Here is a 26,401-nt window from a genome sequence, read left to right as displayed (position 1 = left end):
AGCAAGAGTCAGGGCAGAAGGACCCCACACGATTCAAACCTCTACCTCTGCCTCTTGGGGAGGACGGCACGACGGCCATGTGCTCTCCCTGCCATGCCGCTGGGTACTCGTGACAGTTGCTCACTGCCAGAGGCACCCCGTGCCTCCCCACCTCCCCACGCCTCCTGAAACAGGTCCCAGGCTGCCTCCAGTTCCTACCGCTAGGGTTACTGACCGGCTGGTCTCATTTCAGGCCCTGGAATTACGATGCATTGCTGGACCCGCATTCATCTGAAGGAGGGGGCAGAGCAGCCACACGGAACAAGTCTTGTGCTTTTTATTATTCTTTATTTATTGGTCCTACCACGTGACCCTTACCAGGCCCATGTTCCTATGTGCACTGGCTTTGCAGACATTTGCACCAGACGCCCGTGTCCCAGGTCGAGATTGACCGTTCCTTCCTACTCCTTTTCCAGGCTCTGCCTCACTTTCTCAGAATTAGAATGCATGTTTGTTTGTTTGTTTGTTTGTTTGGGTCTGTGTAAAGGTTCCTTGGCAGGAGAACATGCATATGATCTTAAAATAAAGACAACATTCTGACACTAAGGTAATGCACAGAAAAAATACAGTACTCAGACATCATTGCAAATAAATACCCCATACAGGTGAAGTTATTGTAAATGTAACATTATTTCTTATGGACCGACACTGTAATAGAAGGTAAAAATAGGGGTCCCTACGACTAGGAAGAAGAAATGCTTATTCCAGGAAACAGAATTCTTTGACCCTTGCTACTTGTATATTATTATAATTTGTCCTTTATTTTGGAGAAGAGAGGACACTTTCTTCTTCTGTGAGTACCAATTTTACCGTATGCACAGCCTCACTCAGCAGACCCGCCGGGACACAGCCCTGGACTGCTGAGGGGCTTCACCGAGTTCTGTTTCCTGAAATTAACAGCGATTAGTTACACCAAGCAAGAGAATACAGAACGTCTCTTCCTCACATTTGCAAAGAATACTACGGCTAGCCCTCACCCCTGCACGAGGCCGACAGCCGGCGCCCCTGCCGCCCGCTCTTCACAAACATGGTGTGTCGTCCACACCGCTGGCTTAGCTTGTCCCTCAAGTCCATTTGGTTCCCAAAGCACACTCGAGGTGTGTGTTCACTTTCCTTTTCTCAGCCCCTGAATTTGCAAGGATCTGCACAGTAAAGAATCACTGACTAACAGAATTTTGCACAATCGCTGTTTTCTTTCCCTCGATGAAGATGCCCAGGTTCAGGTATGAAGGTGTGCACCCGTTCACACCTACTGGTCCACACTGGCCTTCAACATTCCCAACTAGCTCCTCACTGTCCATTTTAGAGCACGAACTGCGCTGGGACACCTCCCTTAACTGATGAAGGCACTACTGGCAATGATTACTAACAAAAAGGCGTTGAGACAGAACACCCTAGAAACCGACGGCTGTAGGATTTTCTAAGTGTGCCACAATCTGGCACAACAACCAGAGTAACAAAACAATTCCAATTTGGAATTTCACTGGTACAGTTGTATAAAATTCTGTTAATCAGTCATGCTTCACAATGTCCTAAAACCCAGAAGATTCTGGAATTTGTAGGTAATACTACTCACTCAATAATTTATCTTTTTGTTTTCAAGTGCCTATTACTGTTTAACCAGAGCAAAGGTCAAGTTTTCTTCTTGTTACATTGAACTATTCCTAAGAATAATAATAATACAATATGAAAAACCCCAGAATTGGAATACCCTGGATTTCTTAATGAACATGGCATTTAAAATCTGTAATTTCAAACATGAACCATAATGCCGCATAACCTAAAAGGCTGCTGAACCACAGCGTGGCTACGACTGGCCGAGCTCCTTGCCGGGTCGAGGCCTTCACCTAAACAGTCTAGAGCTACACGCTGGGGAAACACGTCCGTGCCACGTGCTGACACCAGATCAACACGGCGGGAGCTAAGACGGAGCGCTACAGGACCACGAGACAGACCACGGCATCTGAGACCGTCTCTATGGGAGGGATTAAGGAAGCAAATATAATAATATCAAAATATCAAAAGTGCACAGGTTGATGGGATATAAAAGGGCATCTGTAACAGGGAGACCCCGGTGTTGAGCGTTTCTAGCGGGTTCTAAGCGAGCCTGATGGCCGCTGTCCGAGCAGGTTCTTCAGCACCGTACAGGCAAGCAGCTGGCGGCATTCTCAACATTAAAGCTTTATGTCCTCTGCCATTAAACACTCAGGGAATGCTAACTTGGAAAGAACTGCAGTGGCATATCCAAACAGGTTTCTAAGTGGACTTTTAGGCTGCCCTTCCTTCCTCTGCGTGGGCCCGCGGGAGGGGGAGGGGCTGCAGTGTGACAGGGCCGCGGCCGAGTCCTCCCGGCAGCTACTCTACAGCTGAAAACGGGAGAAAACAAGACAGCGTTAGAACCGGCACCGGCCCGACACCGAAGCTCTGGCCGGGCGAGGACGTGGTGCGTTAGTCGGCAGCAGACGCGGAGACAACCTGCGTGGGTTAGGGGGGGCCGTGCCTTGTATGGACAAGAAGCTGCGTGCCAGGCTCGGCGGAGGGAAGAAGCGACGTGCGGGGCCAGCGGGCAGCCAGGCCCCTGGAAGACCCCTCCTCGGGCGGGAGGGGGCCTCGAGACCCAACATCCCGTCAGCAGAGCAGCCCGACCCCTGTCTTCCTGCTCCGGCCGTTGGCCAAACCCAAGGTGGTCCACGCAGCACCTGGAGTCTGCTGGGGATGGGGGGAGGGGCGGGAGCTGTGTGAGGGCAGCGCAGATGCTCCCCGGGGCCATGGAGAGACGAGGCAAGAAGCCCTTCGGGGAGAAGACTGCTGCAGCCTCGCGTCACGCAGCCCCCACCGGGCGACAGGGGTAAATACTGAGAAGTCCTGCTCCCAAATGTGGGAACTCGCGTGGCATGATGCCAAAACGCCGGGAGCAGAGAGCCCTGCAGCTGCTCACCTGTCACTACCTCCGCGGCCGCACGGCTGGGGCAGGCCACGCACCCGCTGCGGGGTCCCAAACGGGCCTGGGCCCAGGCGGGGTGCCCTTCCCACACGGGGCTGGGCTCTGGGTACAGACGTGGGAGCCCCTCATTTTAGAGCCCTGTGATTGGGATCTGATCGCGTGCAGAGAGTGGAAAACCCACCCCGGAGGCTGGGGAACCCCTAAGTATAAAAGGACGGGCTCCCTGTGAGGACAGAGTCTGGCCAGGCACTTAAGAAGTTTTTCTCTTGGAAAAAAAAAGACAAACCCCAGGCCTGGGACCTGCCGATGTGTCACCTCACAGGCCACCAGACAGGCGTGCAGATCTCAGAGAGGCTGAGCCTGCTGAGCCTGCTGAGCCCTGGTGTCAGGTGTGGCGGGCATGTCTGAGCCACGTGAGCACGAGCGGGGGCCCCCGCCCACAGGCACCTGGGCTGGAGGACGAGGGGCTGCAGGACGCGGGGCTGCGGGAGGGAATTCTGTTCTCGTGACCCAAATACGACGTGCAGTGAGATGCCGCACAAACTACGAAGGAGTTGTCTCTGTAAACTGTGCCAAGCCACGCGCATCGGCTGAGGCCGTGCCTCGCACTCAGGCCAGAACCTCGAACTGCTGCCGGTCCCGGCGTCGCCGCGCATTAGACACGTGCGGGGAACATGCAAGTTTCAACTCCGGCTCTGTCCCCCTCCCCCTGCAGGAGCCGACGGCGCACAGGCCCTGGGAAGCCACGTTTTTGCAAGGACACCCCCCTCCCCCCACCGAGAGAGTAGCTGCTGTGAAGGGCGGTCCCGAGGGGCGAGAACAGACACCGAGCTCACAGGGTCCGGGTGGAAGAGCACGCCGCCTCGGCCAAATCCTTCCCTCTGCGCATTAGTCACGGTTAAGACCAGCCTAGCACCGCAGTCCCGCTGCTGCTGGGTTAGTGGAGGAGAAGCGGACGGGTGGCGTGCGGCAGGGTAGCGGCAGCTGCGGCCCCGTGGCCCTAATCGCAGTAAATGTTATACTTCTCGCCGCAGAGCACCTGAGTGGCGAGCCCGGCACCCTCGGCCCTGTCGCTGGCGCAGGCGCAGGTGTGACTTACGCTCGGGGTGCCCGGCTTGGCCTTGGAGGCGGCCTTGGCGCGGCCCCGCCGGGTCTGCTCGTGGTCCAGCTCGAGCAGCTCCAGCCGCTGGGTCAGCGCCAGCTTCTGCTGGATGGCCATGCGCAGCAGAGAGTTGAGCGTCTTCTTCTCGTCCTCGGCGGCTGCCAGCTGCCGCTGCATCTCATCCAGCTGCGTGATGTACTCGTCACACCTGTGGGGGCGCCAGAGGCAAGAGCGTGGCTGCGGACCTGCACGGAGGGCCTGGCGGGGCAGGCGGGCGGGCGGGCAGGAACAGACCGTGCCCTCAGCGATTCCGCTTTCTCTGGGAAGGGCTCCCAAGCTGGTTTTCTCTAAGGGAGGTGGCCAGGGCATCCAGCCCTCACGGGCAGGACTTGGCATGTTCCCAGATCAGTGCATGCACACAGTAGGTGCTTAGTGAATCACCTGATGGCGACCAGAGTCTGCGAGAGGCACGTATGGACGCACCCCCGCGCGTCCTCTGCTTCACTGGGACATGTGCCCCTCTCCTCATGGAGCTGGGAGAGAGAAACACCCACTCCAGGTCTGTCCCTGAGGGAGGCAGCGCTGGGCACACCTCCCCCTCACTCCCATCCGCCATGGTCCTCCCGCTCCAGGGAGTGAGTTTGTGACCTCGGCTGCATTGGAGAATCCAGCCAAGTTCTTAAACAAAACAGGCTGCAGAAGTGGGGTTTCCAGACACCCACGTGCAGAGAAACTGGTGGTGAGGTCTTTCCCAAGCTCTACCCGGGAGGAAAGGGAGCCCCTAGCAAAGCCTAGAGTCTTCTCTCCTGGTCTTTGCCCCTCTCCTCCTACACGGAGGAGCAGGAGCCCTGATCTAACCCCATCTAACCCACAGCCCTGATCTAACCCCATCTAACCCACAGCCTCAGCCTCCCCAGCCTCAAGAAGGCCCTGCCCTGGGTGTCTGCCCAACACCAGCCAGCAGATGCCATCGTGCCCCCTGGGTGGTAGAAACCCCCAAACCCAGGCCCCCAAGAAGCCCCCAGCAACGACTTCCAGGCGGAGGCATCTGGGCACAGGCGTCCACAGCTGGCTGCCCTTCCCAGCCCAATCCCCGACCGGCAGGTCAGATGGGGCACCCCGGGACCCTGCCCCCCCGCCTCGCAGGGAACCGTCCCTGTGAATCCACACACTTTTCAGGGAGTCAGGGGGCTAACTCCTTGTCTGTGAGCCCGTGCCCCCTTCACACCTCGCGCCTCCAGCCTGCCCACTGGGACCTGGCCTCTTGGCCTCCTCGTCTTGCATGTAAACCAAGGACAACACTGGCCCTGCAGCCACGGGAGCAGTGGGCGTTACCTGGTGGCAAACATGGCCCGCAGCGAGGAGAAGGTGGCCGCGTCCTCCTTGAGGGCCTTCAGCTCGTTACGCAGCTTCATCATGGTCTCGGTCACCATGGCCTTCTCATTCTCGTACTTGCTCTTCAGGTTGGCCAGGGCCACCTCGGCCGTCTGCAGATCACACACAAAGGGCACACAGTTGAGGAACGCGGGCAGGGGTCTGCCTGCCTCGGGGAGTCACGCTGGGGGCCCCAGGAGGGAGGAGCCCCGCCGCCCTGCCCACTGGCCCCGCACCTGCTTGTTGGCCTTGAGGACCGTGCGCAGCGTGGTGATCTGCTCCCGCTTGGTGCTCAGCAGAGACTTCAACTTGAGGATCTCCTCCATGAGTGCCTCCCGGTCCTTATCCGAGGCAGGGCCCAGCTCCTGGGAGGCCAGGCGCTGCCGCGACAGCTCCGTGGTGCGGTCCACGGCTGCCTGCAGGTGCCTGATCTGGTCGCGGATGATGGCGATCAGGTTGTAGATGTTCATGGGCTCCCGGCGCGGGTCACTCAGAGGCGAGGGCAGGGAAGGGCTGGGCGAAGGGCTGCTGTCCCCGGCCGCAGCCTCCGCGGCCGGCGGTCCTTTGGGCAGGACGGGCGAGCGGCGCTCGCGGGCCTCAGGGCTGCCGTGGCCGGCGCCAGCCGCGCCCTCTCGGTAGTAGTCCAGCACGACGCGGGTGGGTGTCTCGTTGTTGCACATGCACACGTGGTGGTAGAGGTTGGCCAGCTCCTCGCTGAAGGTCACCAGCTCGTCCTGGGCCACGCTCAGGCTGCCCTGCGTCTCACCCGCAACATCGCTCACCTTCTTCAGCTCTGCCTGCAGCCGGGCCAGCAGCTCGCGGTCCTGGCGGCCGGCCTTCTCCAGCAGGGAGACCTTCTCGGCGAGCGCCTGGCTCTCGGCCTCATGCTGGCCCTTCTCCTCCGCGTGCCGGGCCTCGCCGGCCTCGTGTGCGCTGCGCAGGGCTTTCAGCTGCTCTCGGAGCTCGCTGGCCTCTGCCAGGGCCGCGCGGTACTTGCAAGCCAGGATCTCAGGGCCGTTGATGTCCACCTCGTAGTAGTCACCATCCTCGTGGCTGTCCCGCTCCTTCTCGCTGTCCAGGGCCGTCCGCCGCTCCTTGCCGGCCTGCAGGCGCCGCAGGGCACTGAGGTTCTCCGTGAGGCGGCTCACCTCCTCGTGTTGCTCCGACAGGGCGCCCCGCGCCTGCTCCAGCTGCTTCTGTGTGTCCTGCAGCGTCGTCAGCAGGCCCATCTTCTCCCGCTCCAGCTGCAAAAGCACAGGAGGCCCGTCACCAGCCCGCAGGGGCCACACGCTCGCAGGACCCCGCCCGCGCCACCGCTGTCACCCTGCAGGTCTGTTAACACGTGCATTGGGCGTGTCACGTCCACAGAGGCTGCCCAGAGGCTGGGGGGCCCCTCCGTGGAGATGCGAGGACAAGGGGACAGGTGGGGTGCGGGGGTGGGGGGATTCCGTTCCGTGAAGAGCAGGAAACCCTGACGTGACTCATCCACAGGACACAGTGCGGGAGCCCACGCGGGGCACCACGAGGGGGCGCAAGGAAAACTGGTGACCAGGGGCCTACTGCTCCAGCACCTCCCCCACAGCACGGCGGACCCACTTGCGGCAACAACACAGACTTTACAGGAAACACAAACGAGAGGACGGGGGCAGGACTGGAGGCGGGGACGGCACGCGTGGCCCCAGGGCCCCGAGCAGTGAGACCCTGAGGGCCGCACCCGCACCTGCACCAGCTGCTGCTTCAGCTTCTGGATCTCGGAGATGTTGAGCTCGCTGAGGAGGTCGGACACCAGGCTGGGGGAGGGCGGGGCGAGACCGTCCTTGGAGGGTGTGGAGGTTCTGTTGTCGAGCGGCAGCTTGGCCAGGCTGCCGTGCTCGAAGCCGTTGGCCAGAGCCTCGGCGTCGTCGCCAAGCTTGAGGCCGTCCAGGGAGACGTGCAGGTGGCTGGTGTAGAGGGAGTCGTTGATGCTCATGTAGTGGGACAGCTCCTTGCGCAGACTGAGCTTCTGCTCGCGCTCTGTCTTCAGCGTCTCCAGCGCCTCCTCCAGCTGCCGCTCCGAGATCTCCTTGAGCCTGATGGCGTCCTCCAGCTGGCTGTTGAGGTACTCGGTCTCCTCCTCCAGACGCTTGATCTCGTGCTTGAGGCCCTCAAACTCCACCTGGAAAAGAGCAGCACTCTCCTGTGCCTGAGTGACAGGGGCTCCGCGGCAGGGGATGGGGTGCTGGGGAGAGAGGTGGTCTGGGCACGAGGTGCACAGGAACATCAGGCCATACCCAGGACGCTTGTGCACGTGCAAAGTGCGCTGCTCGCTCGGCCGGAGACACTACGGAAATCAGAATACACACATCCCTGCTGCAAATGTGTCCAGTTACTTAAAATGCTACCAGGTATACACTGGCTTTAAATCTTATAAAACTGGGGGTGCCTGGGCAGCTCAGTAGGTTGGGCATCCGACTCTTGACTTCAGCTCAGGTCATGATCCCCAGGTTGTGGGGATCAAGCCCCACACTGGCTCTGTGCCAAGCCCAGAGCCTGGGTAAGGTTCTCTCTCAAAATAAAAAATCAAAGGTAAATAAATTCTACACAGCTACTTAATTAACATTAAATATTTTAAGAAATATAAAACACGTACCTACATGTGTGCTATGACCATCACTCCTAATCGTTATCTCAGGTCACAGGTACAGGCGCCCTGCGTCTCGGGGGCAACCAGCCCTACAGGCAGAGCTGAGTTCTCTGGTCTAGGAGAGGCCGGGCCCTGGCTGCACCTCCATCCCCGGCAGTGTGCTGTGCAGCCCTGGGCTCGGCTGTGGGGAAGGAGGCAGGGCAGTACCCTGGGAGCACGGACACTTGCCTGGTTCTGCCTGAGCACGGACACCTGCTTCTGCAGGCTGATGTTCTCCTCCTCCAGCTCCGAGTAGTCCTGCAGCAGACGGGCCTCTCGGAACTTGTACTCCTTGATATCATCCCGCAGGCGGCCACGCTGGGTCTCCACGTTCTGGTTGATCTGCCGAGAAGAAGTGGGGTGTGGGCAGCCAACCACGGGCAGTGTGCTCTGGGGTGCACAGTAATGGGTCTCAGCCTGATCTGACCCCTGGTGTCCTCATCTGTAAAATGGCTAAAAGCAGTTCCTTTCCTCACAGGCTGCAGCTACTTAAACAGCTCAGCACACCTGGCCCAGCGATGCCTCCTCAGCACCCTGATCCCAGAGAAACAAAAACAGGTCCACACAAAAACTTGTGCCCAAGTGTTCAGGCGGCATTATTCACAGCAACCAAATATGGAAACATCCCAAAAGCTCACCAACCGATGAGCAAATAAACAATATGTGGTCCAATCACACAAGGGGATGTCATTCAGCTATAATACGGGCTGCAGTGAACCCTGAACCACCAGTGGGTGGTGTTCCCACTGTGTGATCCCACACATGGGACATGGGCAGAGCAGGCTAATCCACAGAGAGAGAGAAGGCAGGAAGTGGGGTGGGAGGGGTAGGGAGTACCTGGAGGGGCTTCCCTCTGGAGTGATGGAAAATTCAGGGATGGATATGGGACGGTGCATGAATCTGTGTGCACACTGAGCGGGTGAGCCGTCAGGGATGTGGATTATGTCACACATCCTTGAGGGTGCAGGTATCACGCAGAGAAAGTGGCCGACACAGACCTGTGCGCACTGCGCGACCGAGACTCAGGATTTCCCAACCTGCCACCACCAGGCACTGGGCCCCTCGACCTCAGTCCTTCCGACATTCCGGCCGCCCTGGGTGTTACAGGAAGTTCAGCAGCCCCCTGCCCGCTGGAGGCAGCTCCATCCCGCCCTGAGGCAACTGAAACTGTTGCAGACACAGCCAGCACCCGCCTCGGGGTAGGGCTGACCCTACAACAAACTGTCTCCCACCCGCCCTGTTTCCATGCTCCAGGTGGCATCTGGTGCCCCCAGGCCAGGCCAGCCCACCAGGGTCCTCAGGTGGAAACGCCGTCGCCTCCCAGACCCCCTTCTTCTGCCCTCTCCCCTGACACACGGCCTCTCCACTGGTGCTAGGCCTTCTCGTGATCACATCCATGCTTTGCAGACAAGATTCCAAGATTCCGTGCAGGGAAAACCAGTACAATAATGCTGCACTGGGAAAATGCAATAGGACCAGGAAGAAAAACATGAGAGCAACAGGAGGAGGGAGTTGTTCTACACAAGCACTCCTGACAATGTCACTACCAGAGTCCCCAGCAAAGTGACCCAAGAAGGTGGCCAAAAGCGGACACCAGAAGAAACAGACACCAAGTTACAGACTGGAGTAAAATCAAGGCCCACCCAGAAAGCAAAACTCCTGTTAAACAGGAAAAAATAAGTAAAATAACACAGGAGGAGTGGCGACAAGACGAAACACAGTTACTCCCATTTATCCGGAGGGGCAGCTGGAAACGCCTAACGACACTGCGCTCGGTCCTCAGTGCGGGCCGCTTCCTGCCACGGTCAGTGTCAGAGCCAACTTGGTGCAGCATCGGGCCCAATGCTAGTCTAGCTGCCACCATGCTGACTGCACGGGTGAGACTGACATGTGACTTAGCAGAGCACCCTCCATCATGCAGTGGGCCTCATCCAATTAGCCAGAACAGAGCGTAAGAATTCTCAGGAAGGAGGAATTCTGCCTCCAGATCCCTTCAGACTCCAGCTGTTCCCCAGGTCTCCAGCCTTTGGCCCACCCTGCAGATTCTGGACCCACACGCCCCCACAATCACAAGAGCCGATTCCTGACACTAACTCTCTCACTCACACACAGAGTGTCTCTGGGTCTATTGCTCTGGACAGTCCTCACCACCAACACGATGACGGATCTGTAAGAACTGGGACTGTGTGCTCACCACTGCCGCGCGGCCACAGCAGGCTGGTGCCTCCCAACTGCGGCTCAGCCCACCCTGGCCCGATGCACCTGCAGGGAGCACCGGTCCACTCTGCACAGAGGACACAGGAGGGGAAATGGGGGGTTGGCCCTGAGAGGGACAGAAAGAGGAGGTGCTGCCTGCCAGGGCCCCCCCAGGCCCTCCGCACCCCAGAACCTGAGCACCAGGCAGCACTACTGAGGTGAAGCTGCACACGGCCTTTGTCCTTGATTGAAAGTTAACTCTCATCCTGTAAGACCACCCTTGGAAAGTGCACACCTCAGCGGCTTTAGTTTGCTCCGTGTTCACGGTTACCCAGACCCAGAGCACTTCCTCACTTTCCGTGAAGGACAAGAAGTGCTTGCTCATCCGTCCACTGGAAGCGCCTCACTCTCTGTCCTAAGTCACTTTGTTTGGGTGCAGGTGTTGCTCTAATATGTGTGGCACGGCCTGGCACAGCCACCTGGGGTGGAAGCCCCGGCCTGAAACCAGCCAGCTACCCGCAGGTTTGTACGGCAAGACCAACAGGCTAGAAGGCCGACCAGATTGCAGAAACAGAAGCAAGGGGCATGGCCCCCCACGGCCAGGGCCAACTTGGCCTTCCCAACCCAGAGTGACGTGTCTGTGGTGCGCCCCACCTGGGTGCCCAGGAGTCACGTCCCACCCTGCTCTGTCGCCAGGAACTACGATACAGCCTCCACTCATAAGCACCGGGGCCGACGAAGAGCACACGGGCCCCGTGGGCAGCCAGGTAAGGCGCACGCAGCCCACACGCTGGCCCAGACGCCTGGTGGCAGGTGAGGGCGCCACGTGCTGATGCTGCAGGAACCCAACACCTCACTCTGGTTCCCACACAGACAGGGCACCTCCGCCTGGCCCACACCCGACTCCAAGGCTCAAACAAGCTCCAACTGGCCACCACACAGTGTGGTTTTCCCCAAAGTCAGCATCTTCTCCCGAGGAGCCTGTCAACAGCAGCCCTGATGACGGGCACAAGGTGCAGACACGTGGCCCCAACAGGGTGCAGCCCAAGTGGACAAGGTGGGGCACACGAGGACCCCCCCAGACCTCAGCTTCCTCGTCGGCAAAACAGGTGTGACAACGGGGCTGGCCTCTGAGCCCCCAGCCCATCTACCCAACATGCTCACACCTCAGCCCCCCGCTGCCCTGAGGAGAGTGTGGGAGCAGACACTGCCCTTCAGTGAGGAAAGTGCACAAGGGCCCATGGAGGGCAGGCACGTGGGACTCACTCCAGCGAGATGGCAGTCCTCATGCGGACAGAGAAGCACCTTCGTCCTTCCAGCCAGGCCTCTGCCCACCCTCCCTGTCCACCCCAAGAGGGAGGGAGGCTCCCCAGGTGGATGTGTGTGGGGCGGGGGTGGGGGGACAGACGTGCCTGGAAGGTTCTAGACCAGGGGTGACACTCTAGGTCTGGGTGATGGGGGAGGAGGAGGAGCAAGGAGACAGAGACAGGAAAGAGCATCAGGAGAGGGACCCCAGGGACCAGCCTCACTTGGGTGCTTATGACAGCCAGACAGAGGGACACAAAGTAGTCCCACGGGTGGGGGCTCTCTCCTCCTGGCCCTCCACTGTACCTCCCACTGCCCTTCTCCCAGGGGTTCCTAGGGAGGTGCTGAGAGATGACCCAGCTGGACCCACCGTCTCAAGGCAGGCACTGAAGCTGGTCTGACCAGAGTCCTGGGATGGGCCAAGCAATGTGGCTTCTGCAGGGATGGGGCTGGTTCCAAAGCTCTGTTGTACACGTGGCAGTTGAGAGACCCACGGGACTAGATACCTTAGTGGAACTAACTGTATATAATACACTAGAACTGGGTTCCTATTAAGCCGTGCCCATAGCTGCAGCCACCAGAAGAGCTGGCCCTGGGGAGGCAGGACGGGGCACGGCAGGTGCGCCTGCCTGGGCCCAGGAGGCACCTTCTCCTGGCTGTGCAGGGATCCCCAAAGTGCCTGGGCAGGTAAGGGTTTTCCTGTGAGACTGCAGAGGCCAGGGGAGGAGTGTTCACCCTGTGTGTGTGTGTGTGTGTGTGTGTGTGTGTGGCGGGGGGGGGGGAAGGGTGCCACCCCAGGGGCCAGTCGGGTCCAGCCCTGCTGCCCAGGAGGAACGTGCACTTCCCCATGGAGTCCAGTCCCTCATCCTGTGTGAGGCTCCACCCCTGCTGCCTCCTCCACATGCCCACGTCCCCTCCTCCGCCTCCAGGCTATCTTCCATCCCCTGGTTTGGACCAGGTGTCCTCCCACCCCAGCACCCCCCACCTCCACCCCATGCTGAAGAGTCCACCAGGCACCTGGTGAGGCTGCTCTTGACCCACCGCCCATCTCAGCTCATGACCAATGCCTGGCCTCCTTCCAGCAGGCTCCTGGCAGCCTGGACGCCACCACAGCAATCAAGCCCTTTTGGCTCCCACCCTGGGTGGCGGGGGGGGGCGGGCACAGAATTCTGCTGGGACATCTCTGTCATTTACTCCTGAGCCCAGACACACAGGGTCCACCAAGGCAGCAAGGACAGGGCCCACCAGGACAAAAAGACCACCTGAGCAGATGATGCTGACTCCTCTCCGACCTAGTCCTGCTTCTCAAGGGCAGCCCCCACCCCCTCCCCAGGGCAAATCTCTGGAAGGCCTCAGTGGGCACACAACCTGACTCTGCCTCCAGCCAACTGTGGCCACGCCCGGCTCCCTGGGACTCTGCCTCTCCATCTGTAAGATGGGGCTCAAGATCATGTCCCAGGACAGAAGCTGGTTGGGCCTGTCCACACACTGTGCAGAGGTCAGAGGTCAGCACCCTAAAGCTGCCAGCCTGGTGACCCTGCTCCTTGCTTTCCCCACCTGTGAGATGAGGGAAGTATCTGGATGCCCACAGAGTCACTGAGAGAATGAGTTCTGGGGCAGCTGGAACCATCCCATGTGCAGAGTATGTCTGTTATACAGGTCACACGATAGTGGCCCCTGGACCTGCCTGGGAAGCTGGCAAGCCTAGGTGGACACCTAGGCTGACTGTCACGGGGGGGTTTGGTCAGAGGGCACCGTGCAGCTGGCGCATCACTGCACCGGGATGGCAGCAGGACTGGGCACAGGAAGGCCCAGCTATCCTCGTGGCGGGGTGTCTGCCGGGGGACCCTGCACGACCCACACAGCCACATCACACCAAGGCAGGTGCAGGGCGGCACTTATCAGGGACGCCTGGCGCTGTGTTCTCCTAGTCCAGGAAGGAGCTTGGCACAGCAGCCTGGCAAAGGCCACGAGGCCAGGACCAGCAGAAGAGTGATGGAAGCAGGGTACAGAAGGGGCTGGCGGTGGCAGGGATGCTGCCTGGGGGCAGTGGGGACCTGTGGGGCAACAGGCAGGGCCCGGAGAGAAAGAGGCAGCTGCGAGTGTGTGGGGGTGGGGAGGGGCAGGCTTCCTCCCGAGGCCCCACCAAACCTGCTCTTGTGTGGGCCTGGCTGAGCTCATTTCCTGACACCCAAAGCCAGGAGTCAGCAGGTCACCGGGGCTCTCCTGACAGCCCACACAGGCCCTTCTGGAAGAGGAAAAGAGCAGCACCAGGCTGGCTAGGTAAGTGCCTGCACTGGCTGTTCTGGGCCAGGGGGCCTGGCAAGCAGTGAGGCCGAGACACCTCGGAGGTCAAATCCACACCCCCAGCGGCCCCTCCTCCCATCCCAAGCAGGGTAATCCGGTGGGAGGAAATGAAATCATGCACTCTGGCTCCACACAGCCGAGGATGGCCCGCCTCCCTGATCCAAGCCAGCCCCCCCCAGGCCCACAGGCCTCTATGACCTCTGACCCCAAACCAGGGGGGGGGGTGACTGCTCCCCACTGCTGCCAGGCCCTGAGCTCTGTCCCAAATCTCGGCAGAGTCCCCTCCAAGTCCTGTGGGATCCCGACTGCCCCGTACCCTCGACTGTGGAACTCTGCACTGGCCACCACTCAGAACTGTCTGTCCATCTAGTCACCTGTCACTGCCACCCGCCCCCCCCCTCGCCCGCCGCCTCCCCGCTCTGGTAAACAGAGGGCAGAGAGTAGGTCTCCCTGTGGCCCAGAGCAAGCAAGGCCCCTTCCCCTCCTGATGAGAACCCAGAGGTCCCAGTCTGGAGGACAGCAGCACAGCCCTCTACCTCCCTGCCCTCCCGTCTCTGCCGGGCTTGCTGGTTACCTCCTTCAGCTCCTGCGCCACGGACGCCAGGCGCTCACTCTCCGACTGAGTGTTGGTGAGCACGTTCCGCAGCTGCTTCAGCTCCGTCTGCAGCTCCAGCACCTTGCGCACATAGTACTGCTCCTTGGAGGCCGACTCCTGGATCAGACTCTCCTCCCGGCTCTCGCCGTCCGCGGCTACCTTCTTGTGGTTCGTGTGCGCCTGTCCAAATGCCTGCACAGAGACCAGATGCTCATAAAAGGGAGGCCAATGCCAGCTAGCCCTGCAGCCAGACACCCCGGTGTGCACACGCCGGACATCGGGGAAGGACACGATCAGACACAGTGGAAGCTGGACAGCGGCTGCTGGACACCTAAGGGCTACACGGGGCTGCAGGGCTACTGGTCAGGTGGGGACGGGGCCAGGGAGGAGCTAGGTGGGGGCTGATGGCCAAGTGGGGCCAGACTAGGGAAGGACCCGGGCCCAGTCGGGGGACTGGCTGGGGGCTCAGTGAGACGAGGTGGGGACGGGAACCCAGCCCCACTCTGTGCAGCAGTCTCCCTCAGAAGTCAGGCTGCTGACCCAGGGGCCAAGCAGAGAGATCCTGCTCTAGGCAGGTCTGAGGTCCACGCAGCGCTGCTCTGCCCCACTCTTACCCCTCTGTTCACCCATCCTGGGAGGGTGGAGCCCAGGCTGAGTGGTGGGACAGGAGCGTGAACCAGGATATTCAGAACCGGTGGACAGACCAGTACGTGTGCCCCAGTTGGGAGACCCCACCTGCCCGCCCAGAGCCTGGGTGGAAAGCTAGCTCAAAGTACCAGAGGGGAGAGAACACTGCCATCCTGACCCCCAGACCTAGGCAAGGAGGCTCTGCGCCCAGGCTCAGGGAGGAGCCCCCATGGGTGAGCGCAAACTGCCGTGGCCACAGCTGCCAGGACGCGATCCCTGCGTGTCCTCTCTGGTGGCCCCTTTCCCACTGGCCACCCCATGCAGAATCTTTGCAGGGCTCCTGGCTCGAGGAAGAAAAACAAAATCCATGGAGGGCTGCTGAGGAAGAAGGAAGTTGATGTCTCTGTTTCTTGAGAGAAACGGGGGCATTTTCACTTATTTGCTATTCTATACGAGGTGTAGGAATTCTGTCCAAGAAAACAATTGGGGAAATATGTATAAAGAAAAGGGTGTTAGTGAGCAAGACCGGTTCTGATCTAAAAACTGAAAATGTAAGAGCTGGCAGGGGATGGGCTAGACGAGGTGGGGACTGGTTGGGAGAACTGCTCTCCTTCCAGAGGACGGGGTCTTGCTCATCTGTCCCCAGCAGCCAACACAGCCTGCTCTGGCAAGAGGCGTGTCTTTTCAAACCAAATCAGCTCAGCTCTGTCCTTTCTGATGCTGTCCTCCTGCAGTCCAGTCCCAGGGAAAGAGGAGACAAATCACAGATTCTTGTCCATCCCGGGTGGACAGGACATGGCCCATCCTGGGTGGCAGTCCCAACCCCCAGCCGCACAGCCGTCCTGGGTGTGCCAGAACCTGCCAGGCTTCTCACAGGGCAGGTGCCCTGGAAAGCACCTGGAAAGCCCTGGAAAGAGCTGAGGGGTCTCTCCAACTTCCAGACAAGCCTAAGGGGGTGACCTGGGCAGAACACTCGTGACCCTCAAGCTGGAGCGTGGACATCTCACCAGGCGTTGAAGCGACCTCAGAGGCCGTCCCGAGGCAAGACGGCTACATGCTATGACACACGCAGGCGTGAGCACACTCACGTCCAGGCCTGCCGGCCTTGGCCCAGATGTTCGCCTCTGTCTAGCCCTCATCCTGCCCACGAGCACAGAGGTGGCTTTTCAGAGACAACAGGGCTGGAGGCTTACACCTCCTGCTGAGCTAGTAAGACAGTAACAGGACTGGGTCTGGCTCCCATGTGCAAAAGCTACAATAACTGAGACCTTTATGTGACTAAGCAATAATTTTCAAGTCACTGGACATCAGGCAGCGAGACACAGGTGGTCTCCATGACAGCCCCCCTCCCCCCCCCCACCAGGGGAACCCTGACCATGGTGCAGAGAGATGGTGGCAGGTGGGCCAGACAACCTGGGGTCAGGTGGTGCTACAGGACAACGGACAAGGCAGCAAGGTGGCAGACCTGCGGACAGAGGGGACAATCAGTGCACACCTGTGAAACAGCCACCAGGTGGGCCATGCAGAGGGACAGATGGAACAATCCCACTGCTCCCCCAGGCTGAAAGCAGCACGCTTCCAGCAACCACAGGGGAGCCCTAAGCCACCGGGGCGAGCAGGGGGAGCACCTACAGGGACCAGTGGAGCTGGGGAGTGCTTTCTGGGCCTGAACAACGAGGCATGGGACACGCAGGAACAACAGCACCATCTCCCAGCTCTGAGAAACTGGCAGCGAGAGGGAAGGGAAACTGGTCCGTGGCGATGAGAGTCCGGCTGTCGCCTGGCAGACTGATTTCCACAGGCTCAGGAAGCAGACCAAACGCTGAGGAGCAGGGACTCAGAAGACACGGAGGACGGAATTACAAAGCGTGACGTTAAGGGGGCACTGGATGGGATCAGCAGCAGAAGATAAGACTAGGAAACTTGAAGCAACAGCAGTGAAACACACAGAAAAAGAAAAACTAAAAAAATAAAGAGCACATGAGTGAGCGGGGGGACAACTTCAAGGAGCTTCACACACGGGCAACTAGAGTCCCCAGGGGACAGAAAGGGGTGAGGATAAAAGTACCTGGAACAAAATAATGGCTGAAAAATTCCCAAATCTGACAGAAACTACAAATCTACAGACAGTAGCAGCCCACTGCCCCTGAGCACAAGCGAAATGAAAAAAGCTACACCGAAGCACACCACAAAACTCTTCAAAGCTAGTGGTGCAGAGAAAACACCAAAATCACCTGGAGGGAGAAGACACGCTTCAGCTCATAAAGAAGCACACAAGATGACAACAGATTTCTCTGACAAGCTGGGAGATGGAGGAACGTCTCGACAGAACAAAACAAAACAAACCTATTAACAAAGAGCTACACCCGGTGGAAACTTCACAAACAGAGGTGAAATGAGACTTCAGACAGACAAGTGCTGAATTTATCACCAGCAGACTTGCATTACAAAGACGTTAAATTAAACCCTTCAGGCAGAAGAAAAACAATACCAGATGGAAATCTAGATTTAGGAGAAGGAAGTGCAAGTGCCAGAAATGATAAGTATGGAATAAATACAAAAGGTTTGTCTTATTATTTAAGTCCCTTTAAGAGACAATTAACTGGAGACTCAATGCAACCCCTATCAAGATTCCAATGGCCTTTTTTGCAGAAATGGAAATTCATATGAGATTGCAAGGGGCCCAGAATAGCTAAAACAATACTGAAAACAAAGCAGGAAGACTCAAATTCCCTATTTCAAAACTTAATATATATATTAAGTTATATTATTATATTATATATAATTATATATAAATTATTATATATAATATAATGCTACAGTGATCAAGGGAGCGTGGTACTGGCATAAGACAGACAACACAGACCAATGGAACAGAAGAGTCCAGAAATAAACCCTCGCATATGTGGTCAATTGATTTTTGACAGATGTACAGAGATAATTCAGTGATGAAAGAATCGTTTTCCAACAAAATGGCGCTGGGACAAATGGACATCCACATGCAAAGAATGAAGCTGAACCCCCACCTCACATCATATACACAATTAACTCAACATGGATCAGAGACCTAAATGTAAGAACTCAAACTACAACTCTCAGAAGAAAAAACAGGGATAAATCTTCATGACCTTGTTGGCAACAGGTTCTTAACCTGTGACACCATAAGCATGAGCAAAAACAACAAAAACCAGATAAATTGGACTTCGTAAAAATTAAAACATTTGTGTATCAAAGAACGCCATCAAGTGAAAAGACGACCTACATGACAGGAGAAAATACTTTCAAATCTTTTATCTGATAGGCTGTAATGTCTAGAATGTATAAAGAACTCCTGTAACTCAACAATAAGAAGACAAACAACCCAATTTAAAGATGGACAAAGGATCTGAACAGATGTTTCTCCAAAGAAAATAAACAAGCAACCAGCAAGTTCACGAGAAGATGCTCCACGTCAGTAGACATGAGGGAAATGGAGTCAAAACCACAAGGAGATAGCAACTCACACCCACTAGGATAGCTGTAATAATAAAAACAAGGGGATGGGGGGAACAAGTGTTAGCAAAAATATGAAAACATCAGACCCCTCATGCATTGCTGGAGGGAATATAAAATGGTGCGGCTGTGGAAAACAGCCTGGCAGATCCTTGAAAAGTTAAACATGGAGTACCATATGGTCCTGCAATTCCACTCCTGGGTACAGACCCAAGAAGAATGAAAAATACATCCATACCACAACTTGAACACTAATTTTTGTAATAGCCAGAAAGTGGAAACAACCCAAATGTCCACCAATTGATAAATGGATAAATAAAATGTGGTCTACCTACACAATGAAGTGTTACTTGGTAATAAAAAGAAATGAATTACTGACATGTGGTATAATACACATGGACCTTGAAAAATTCTGCTTCATGAAAAAAGCCAGTCACAAAGGACCACATATTGTAGGATTCCCTTTACATGAGATGTCTCAACGGGCAAATCTATAGAAGACTGCAAGCGGGCGGACGGGCGGTCACCCAGGGCTGGGGGTGGGGCTGGGAGGCCAGAGGGGTGATGGCTAAGGTTCCTGGTACCTTTTTGGGCTAGTGAAGATGTTCTAAAATTGGTTTTATGTAGATGCACAAGTCTATGAAAACACTAGAAGCCACTGAACTGTTCATTTTTAAGTAATCTCTACACCCAGCATGGGGCTCAAATCCACAACCCTGAGATCAAGAGTGACAAGGTCCACTGACTGAACCAGCCCAGAGTCCCTGAACTGTACAATTTAAATGAGTTAATTTCATGGTATGTGAATTATACAAATAAATAAAGCTGTTAAAATAAACTTGTTTACAAAAGTTAGAGGCTAGAAAAAGATAAACTATGCTAATAGTCATCAAAAGAAAGCTGGAATGCTCCATTAATATTAGATAAAGTAGATTTCACTGCAAAGAATATTACCAGGAACAGAGGGTCGTTTCACAATAATGAGGTTACTTTTCAAAGAAACCATAATTCCAAATATGTATATCTAATAACAGAGGCTCAAAATATACGAAGCAAAAACTGATAGAACTACAAGAAAAAACAAATCCTAATTTATAGCTGGAAGACTCCAAGGCTGTCTCTCAGCGATTCACACACTCAGAAGACGGAGCATCGGCATGGACACAGAAGACACAGACAACACTACGGACTAACCTGACCCAATGGACGTGTGTGGGGCCCCACCCCAAAGCAGCAGCACACACGTTCTTTTCAGGGACACATGGAAGGGACACTTAGCCAGACAGACCATATTCTGGGCCATACAAAGTAAAGGCTCTGCGCACAGGGAATTACATGAGAAATCAGTAACAGGAAGATATGTTTAGAAAATCTCTAAATATTTGGCCACTAAATAACACACTTCTAAATAATGCATGGGTCAAAGATGAAATCAGAAAGGAAATACTTTCTAAGTATTTTTTTAGCTGAATAAAAGTGACACCAACATGAGAATTTGTGGGATGCCACGAAAGCAAGTACTTACGAGGATATTTATAGCACTAAATGACCACTTAGAAAAAAAAGAACAATCCGATCAGCAACCTTAGCTTCCGTCTCAAAAATGAGACCAGGTGCTGCATGTGAAGCTGAAGGCGTAGCTGACAGCCCTGTAGTGTTAAGCTGGTAGGAGCCCGGTGCTCAAACTAGCTTACCACGCTGGCTTCCCTCCAAGGCTTGCCCAAATGGTCCCAGGGCCTTCTCCAGGCCGAGGGATGAAGGCTTTTGAGTCCTGCCTGATGGCTGCCCCGGTCCTACCTCCATGCCCTAGTAGTTCTGATTCCCTTGGACTGAAGACAGACCCCATAAACCCCGTGGAGCGTGGCTTTGCACCCTCCATACAGGCTGTGCACGCCTTAGGAGAGGGCTGTTCTCGTTCTCGTGTATGGTGGGTGTTTGGGCCCTGTGCCTCTGATGAGAGTTCAGCCAGTCACGTGGTCTCCCTTCTCAGACAGGGCTTGTGTATTTATTCAGACCTTCAACAAACACTGGACACAGCATGGGTAGGGGACTGAGTCACACCCTGCCTAAAATCTTTGTAGCGGGTGGGTGTGATCCGAACAACCAACTACTCAGGAAAACAGTAGGTGCTAACACTAAGTACATGCCCATTCCTGGACCCTCAATTCCCACTCGTACTGGAGAGAAATACTTACTGGAGAGAAACACATGTGTGTATGAAAAGATATGTTTATAGGAGCATAATTTACAAAAGCCCCAAACCAGACAGTTCCCAGAGGTCTATCAACAGAAGGAAAAGCTGTGATCCAGTCCAGCACCTGATGGAATACTACACAGCGATGACGAGTACCCCACCGTTACACAGACCAGAGAGATGAATCTCACAGAACGCTGGAAGCAGTCAGACACGAGAGACTATGTGCTGTGTGATTCCACCGACACACACAGCTCCAAGAATAAGGAACATGAACCTATGCTGGGAGCAGTCAGGGCTGAGGGGGCTTCTGGTTGGGATGGGTCCTCCAGGGAGGCCTGTGGTGCTGGCCGTGTTCCGATTCTTGATCGGGATGCTTTTTATGTGGGTGTCACTTCCCCTCAGTAGAAAAAACAAAAACTAGAATAGGAGCAAATGAAATCCAAAGAAAATAACAATGATCAGAGTAGAAATTAATGAAATAAGAAAGTATAAAGAAAAATCGATTAAATCAAAAGCAAGTTCTTTGAAAAGGTCAAACTGATAAACCTCTAGCCAGACTAATGGGGGTGTGGGGGGGGGGGGAAGGACAACAGACAAGAATTACCAATATCACGAGTGGACAGTGACAGCACTACAAATACTAAAAATAATAACAGGGGATATCATTAACAGCTTTACACCAATAAATCTGACAACTTAGTTGAAATTGACAAATTCCTTGAAAGACAAACCACCAAAGCCCACTCAAGAAGAAATAGATAATCTGGATAGACCTGTATCGAAGCCACTGAATGTACATTTAAAAACCCAACAGAGAATATTCACTGCCCAGATGGTTTCCCTGATAAACTCTTACTGCACATTTAAGGGAGAAATAGATCCTACTGTACACAAACTATTCCAGAAAACTGAAAAGGAGGGAATACTTTCTAACTTATTTTATGAGACCAGCATCACTCTGTAACCAAAACCAAAGACAGTACTGAAAAGATGTAGGAAAATGATGTGACAAAACTCAACATCCATCCCTGATAAAACACTTATCAAACAGAAGGGACCTTTCTCAGCCTGATAAAGGGCATCGTTCAAACACCTTACAGCTGACATTTAATGGTGAGAAATGGGTCTCCCCACTTCTGTTCAACAATGTACTGGGGTTGCCATCCTACGATGCAATAAAGCAAGAAAGATCAAAAGCAGTCAGACTGGAAAGGAGGAAGTAAAACTATCTTTATTCGCATATCACATGACAGTCTACACTGAAAGGCCAAAAGAATCTACAAAGAGTTCTCTAGTGAGAGTAAGTGAGTTTAGCCAGGTTGCAAGACACAAGATCAATGTACCGAAATCAAACACTTCTACATATGAGGAATGAACAATCAGAAAGCAAACATTTTAAAAATGTTACTTACAATAGCAACAAAAATATGAAATGCTTAAGTCTGACAGAAGATGCACAAGACATACACTAACAGCCACAAGATACTGCTGAGAGAATTAAATAAACAAACATTCATCAGCCAGAAGACTCAATATTGTTAATGTTAACAACACTCTTACCATTGTTAAGATGTCATTCCTCCACAAATTCTTTCCATTCATCACAATGCCAATCTAAATCCCAACATTTCTGGTAGAAAGTGACCAGTGGATTCTAAAATTCCTATAGAAATTCAAAGGACCTAGAATAACCAGAATGACTTTGAAAAAGAAAAACAAAGTAGAAAGACCTGATCTCAGTACTTAGAAAGGCAACTCAGTGGCAAAGGGGCAATCTTGTAACAAATGGTGCTGGAATTAATGAATATCTATATGCCTTGCGGCATTATGAAAATTAATTTAACATGGATAATAAGCTTTGGGGTGCCTGGGTGGCTCATTCGGTTAAGCATCTGACTTCAGCTCAGGCCACAGTGAGTTTGAGCCCCACGTTGGGCTCTCTGCTGTCCAACCGGAGCCTGCTTAGGGTCCTGTCCCTCTCCCTCTGCCCCTCCCCAGCTTGTGCTCTGTCTCTCCCTCAAAAATGAATAAACATTTATTTATTTATTTTTAATTTTTTTTTAACGTTTATTTATTTTTTGAGACAGAGAGAGACAAAGCATGAACGGGGGAGGGTCAGAGAGAGGGAGATACAGAATCTGAAACAGGCTCCAGGCTCTGAGCTGTCAGCACAGAGCCCGACGCGGGGCTCGAACTCGCGGACCGCGAGATCATGACCTGAGCCGAAGTCGGCCACTTAACCGGCTGAGCCACCCAGGCGCCCCAGAAAAAAAAAATGAATAAACATTTAAAAAAAAAAGAGATGGTCTCTCTCTGTCCCCTCCTCATGTGGCATGCTGTCTCTCAAAACTAAAAATAAGTTTTTTTTAAAGAAAGAAGGTATAAACTTTCCAGGGGAAAATAAGAGAAAGTGTTTGTGACCTTGGACATGATCTATAAAAACAAACTGGTAATTTGGACTTCAAAACTAAGAACTTCTGCTGTTTGAAAGACAAGAGCAGGGTGGACCTCGAGGGCAGCAGGCAAAGTGAGGTCAATCAGACAGAAATACTGCACGATCTCTCTTATATGTGGAATCTAAGAAAAACCAAAAGCCATGCTCACAGATATAGAGAACAGATTAGTGGTTGCCCAACGCAAAAGATTGGAAATATGTCAAAGGGGGTTAAAAAAAAAAAAAGGAAATTAAAAGAAAGGTAATTCTATTGAATTTTTCTTAAGTTCTTTATTTAGAAAGTGAATAATAGCATGGCAATCTAAACTCTTTATTTTCACATACTTTGGTGAGAAACATAAAGTACACGTGATTTTTGAAGACACTAGGAATCCATGTTATAGTGATCAGATTAAAAACAAAGAAAAAAACACATTCTCAAACTGGATACGAGAAACGATACCCAGACAAAATCCAGCTACGTTCTACCGATGACACATATATAAGACACACAAAAAATACTAATAAAAAAGCTGGCATACCCACATTAATGGCAGATAAAATGAGACTCCCAGACAAAAAGCAATGCCAGGAATAGAGTCAAAAAATGATAAAATGAGTAATTCACCGACAAAAGTTTTTAAACCAGGAAACTTTTTAAAATTGTAGTGAAATACACACAACACAAAATTTACCATCTTCACTGTTTTTAAGTGTATAGTTCAGTAGTGTTAGCTACATTCACACTGTTGTGTAACAAATCTCCAGAACTCTCTTCATTAAAAAAAAAAAAAAAGGACAATAAAAAGACAAGGCATAGACTGAAAGAAAATCTACACAAATCACAATCTGACAAAGGATTTACAGCCAAAATAAAATAGAAGAGCTCTCTAAACTCAGAAAGAGACACAACCTCATAAAACATGGACAAAAGAACTGACCAGATACCTCCCCCGAGAAGACACGTGTGTGGGAAAGAATCACACGAAAAAATGCTCAGCGTGGAAACTCCTGCCTGCTGGCAGGGAACGGAAAACGGCGCAGCGGCTCTGGAAGTAATCTGGCAGATTCCTGGAGTCACACATTCACTCGAAATGAGGCAGGGCCATGCACTCCTAGGTATTCCTCCCAGACTCACTCCTGCAGGAGTATCTGTAACAGCCGCGAAAATCCTAAGGGGACACCTCGGGAAACCTCGGGGAAATGGCGTGGGGAGGCCGGCAGGGGGAGCTCCCGGGCCCCACCACGCTTTGAATCCGTACCGTTCCCTCAATGACCAGAAAGCTGTCTACAAGCATCTACCCCAACCTGGAGCACCGGAACCTAGGAGACCCCGTCGCGGTGCTCACTGCCCAGCTCACAGGCTGAGAGGCTGAGGGTCTGAGACGCCACTGAGCCCACCCACTGGAATTTCTTCTGACCAAAGCACCCCACCCCCACCCGGCGCCCCCTCTAAGCTGCCTCCCCGTCCCTAGAAACATGCAGAGCAGCAGCGTCCGCCACCTGACGGTGGGGCCCAGCTGGGGGCACGCTTGTCCCCGAGGCCTTGCCTGCTCTACCACGCACCTGCCAGGCCAGCGTCCACCGGGGGCCCCCAAGCTTCTCTGGCTGCTTGGAGGAAGAAAGAGGACGCCCTCCTGGACCCTGGGACGCTCGTCAGGGCTTCAAGGTAGTGGCCACAGTGCTGTTGTGATGTCCCCCCAGGGGCTGGCCCGCCCACTCCTCTACAGCCGCCCAGGCCTGGTGAGCCCCAACATGGCCCGGCAAGTCCAGGCAAGGCCAGCCTTACTCTAGGTTCACCCCGCCCACGTGGACACCGCACAAATACCTGCAGTCCGGGCCAGACCTGGAAGGGGAGTCACAGGGCTGGGGCAGAGGGGCCCGCAGCTGAGGAGCAGCGGGCGTGAGCACAGGCTGGGCGGGACTGGGTCCCAGGCCTGGTGCAAGGGCTCGAGGCAGGGGGGGCCCCCCGGGAGGAGAGCGCTGCCAGGAGGGGGGGGGGGTGGGGGTCAGGCCCAGGGCTTCCCCGGGCGGGGGGGGGGGGCTGCTGGGTGGTGACAGTCCAGGGTAATGGGGAAGACCTGGGACCAGCGTGCCTGCAGGGTCTCCCCCACTCTCGTGTCTCCCTGAAGGGACCAAGGGGACAGGGTGGGGGACAGGGCAGATCCCTGTCACGAGGCTCCGGTTCTGCTCAGACCTTCCTCCCTCGCCAGGCCCGTGATCACACCACCCCCAGGGCCCCGCAGCCTCCCCCAACCTGGATGTGAACAGACGGTGTGGCGTGTGTAATTCGGTGCACACTCACACTCACAACACCCTAAATTACACACGGCCACACACACACACACACACACCCCGTCACACACACCCTAAGTTACACGCCGTCACACACACACACCGTCACACACACCCTCAATTACACACGGTCACATACACACACACCTGTTACACATCCTCACACACTCACACCCTAAATTGCACACGGTAACACACACACACACACACACACACACACACACACACACACACCTCATACACCCTTACCCTCACACCCAAATTACACAGTCACACACACACACCTCACACACACATACACACACACCCTAAATTACACATGGCCACACACCTTCACATATACACCCTCAATCACACTCTCAATCACACGATCCACACACTCTTGCACGCGAGCACGTGCGCGCAGGCACGCGCGCGCACACACACACACACACACACACACACCCTTGGTCTCTGTCATACCCTGGGTGTGGCAGCCTTCCTACTCCAGCCCCTCCGACCTGGCCTTGGTCTCTCCCAGGAACCTTACCCGCCCCTCCCCCAAGCACTAGGGGTGACTAGTGTTTGTTGGGGTGCCAGCCTATCCCTGGAGAAGGCAGGTTTGACTAGATCTGAGAATCCAGTGCCCCAGGCGGGGGTGGGGTCTGGGAGGTCTGGGCAAAAGGCCCAGGCCAAGCAAGCCCCAATCCAGGGGAGGGCACAATGAGCCACAGCAGGAGTCGCTGCCCCACCTTGTCAGCAGAGCAGAGACACAGTGGGGAGCAGGAGAGGGAGGGGAGCACCCCTGAGGGCCCAGGAGGGTGGCCGCAGCCTGGACAAGGTGCTAGGAGTG

General features: G+C 54.7%; 1 protein-coding gene across 6 annotated transcripts in view; it reads right to left on the bottom strand.

Moving 5' to 3' along the window:
• Positions 1-26,401, bottom strand: part of LOC131492219 (inositol-pentakisphosphate 2-kinase) — a 129,664-nt gene that overhangs the window by 83,615 nt on the left and 19,648 nt on the right. For 5 of the 6 annotated variants that reach the window (XR_009251938.1, XM_058695962.1, XM_058695963.1 and 2 more), the window contains exons 2-7: positions 14,504-14,716; positions 8,311-8,463; positions 7,180-7,614; positions 5,696-6,703; positions 5,421-5,572; positions 4,083-4,293 (exon numbers count right to left, since the gene is read on the bottom strand). Coding sequence is in view for 5 of the 6 variants with exons in the window: in XM_058695962.1 (XP_058551945.1) it covers positions 4,083-4,293; positions 5,421-5,572; positions 5,696-6,703; positions 7,180-7,614; positions 8,311-8,463; positions 14,504-14,716 (2,172 nt within the window). In the remaining variant the exon portion in view is untranslated. Of the gene's footprint in view, positions 1-307; positions 2,406-4,082; positions 4,294-5,420; positions 5,573-5,695; positions 6,704-7,179; positions 7,615-8,310; positions 8,464-14,503; positions 14,717-26,401 lie in introns of those variants that run through there. The other variant, XM_058695967.1, reaches the window with a different exon arrangement.

The sequence above is a fragment of the Neofelis nebulosa genome, chromosome 12 (assembly GCF_028018385.1).
Source record: "Neofelis nebulosa isolate mNeoNeb1 chromosome 12, mNeoNeb1.pri, whole genome shotgun sequence".
NCBI classification, from domain to species: Eukaryota; Metazoa; Chordata; class Mammalia; order Carnivora; family Felidae; genus Neofelis; species Neofelis nebulosa.
This window is presented reverse-complemented; position numbering and strand designations above follow the sequence as displayed.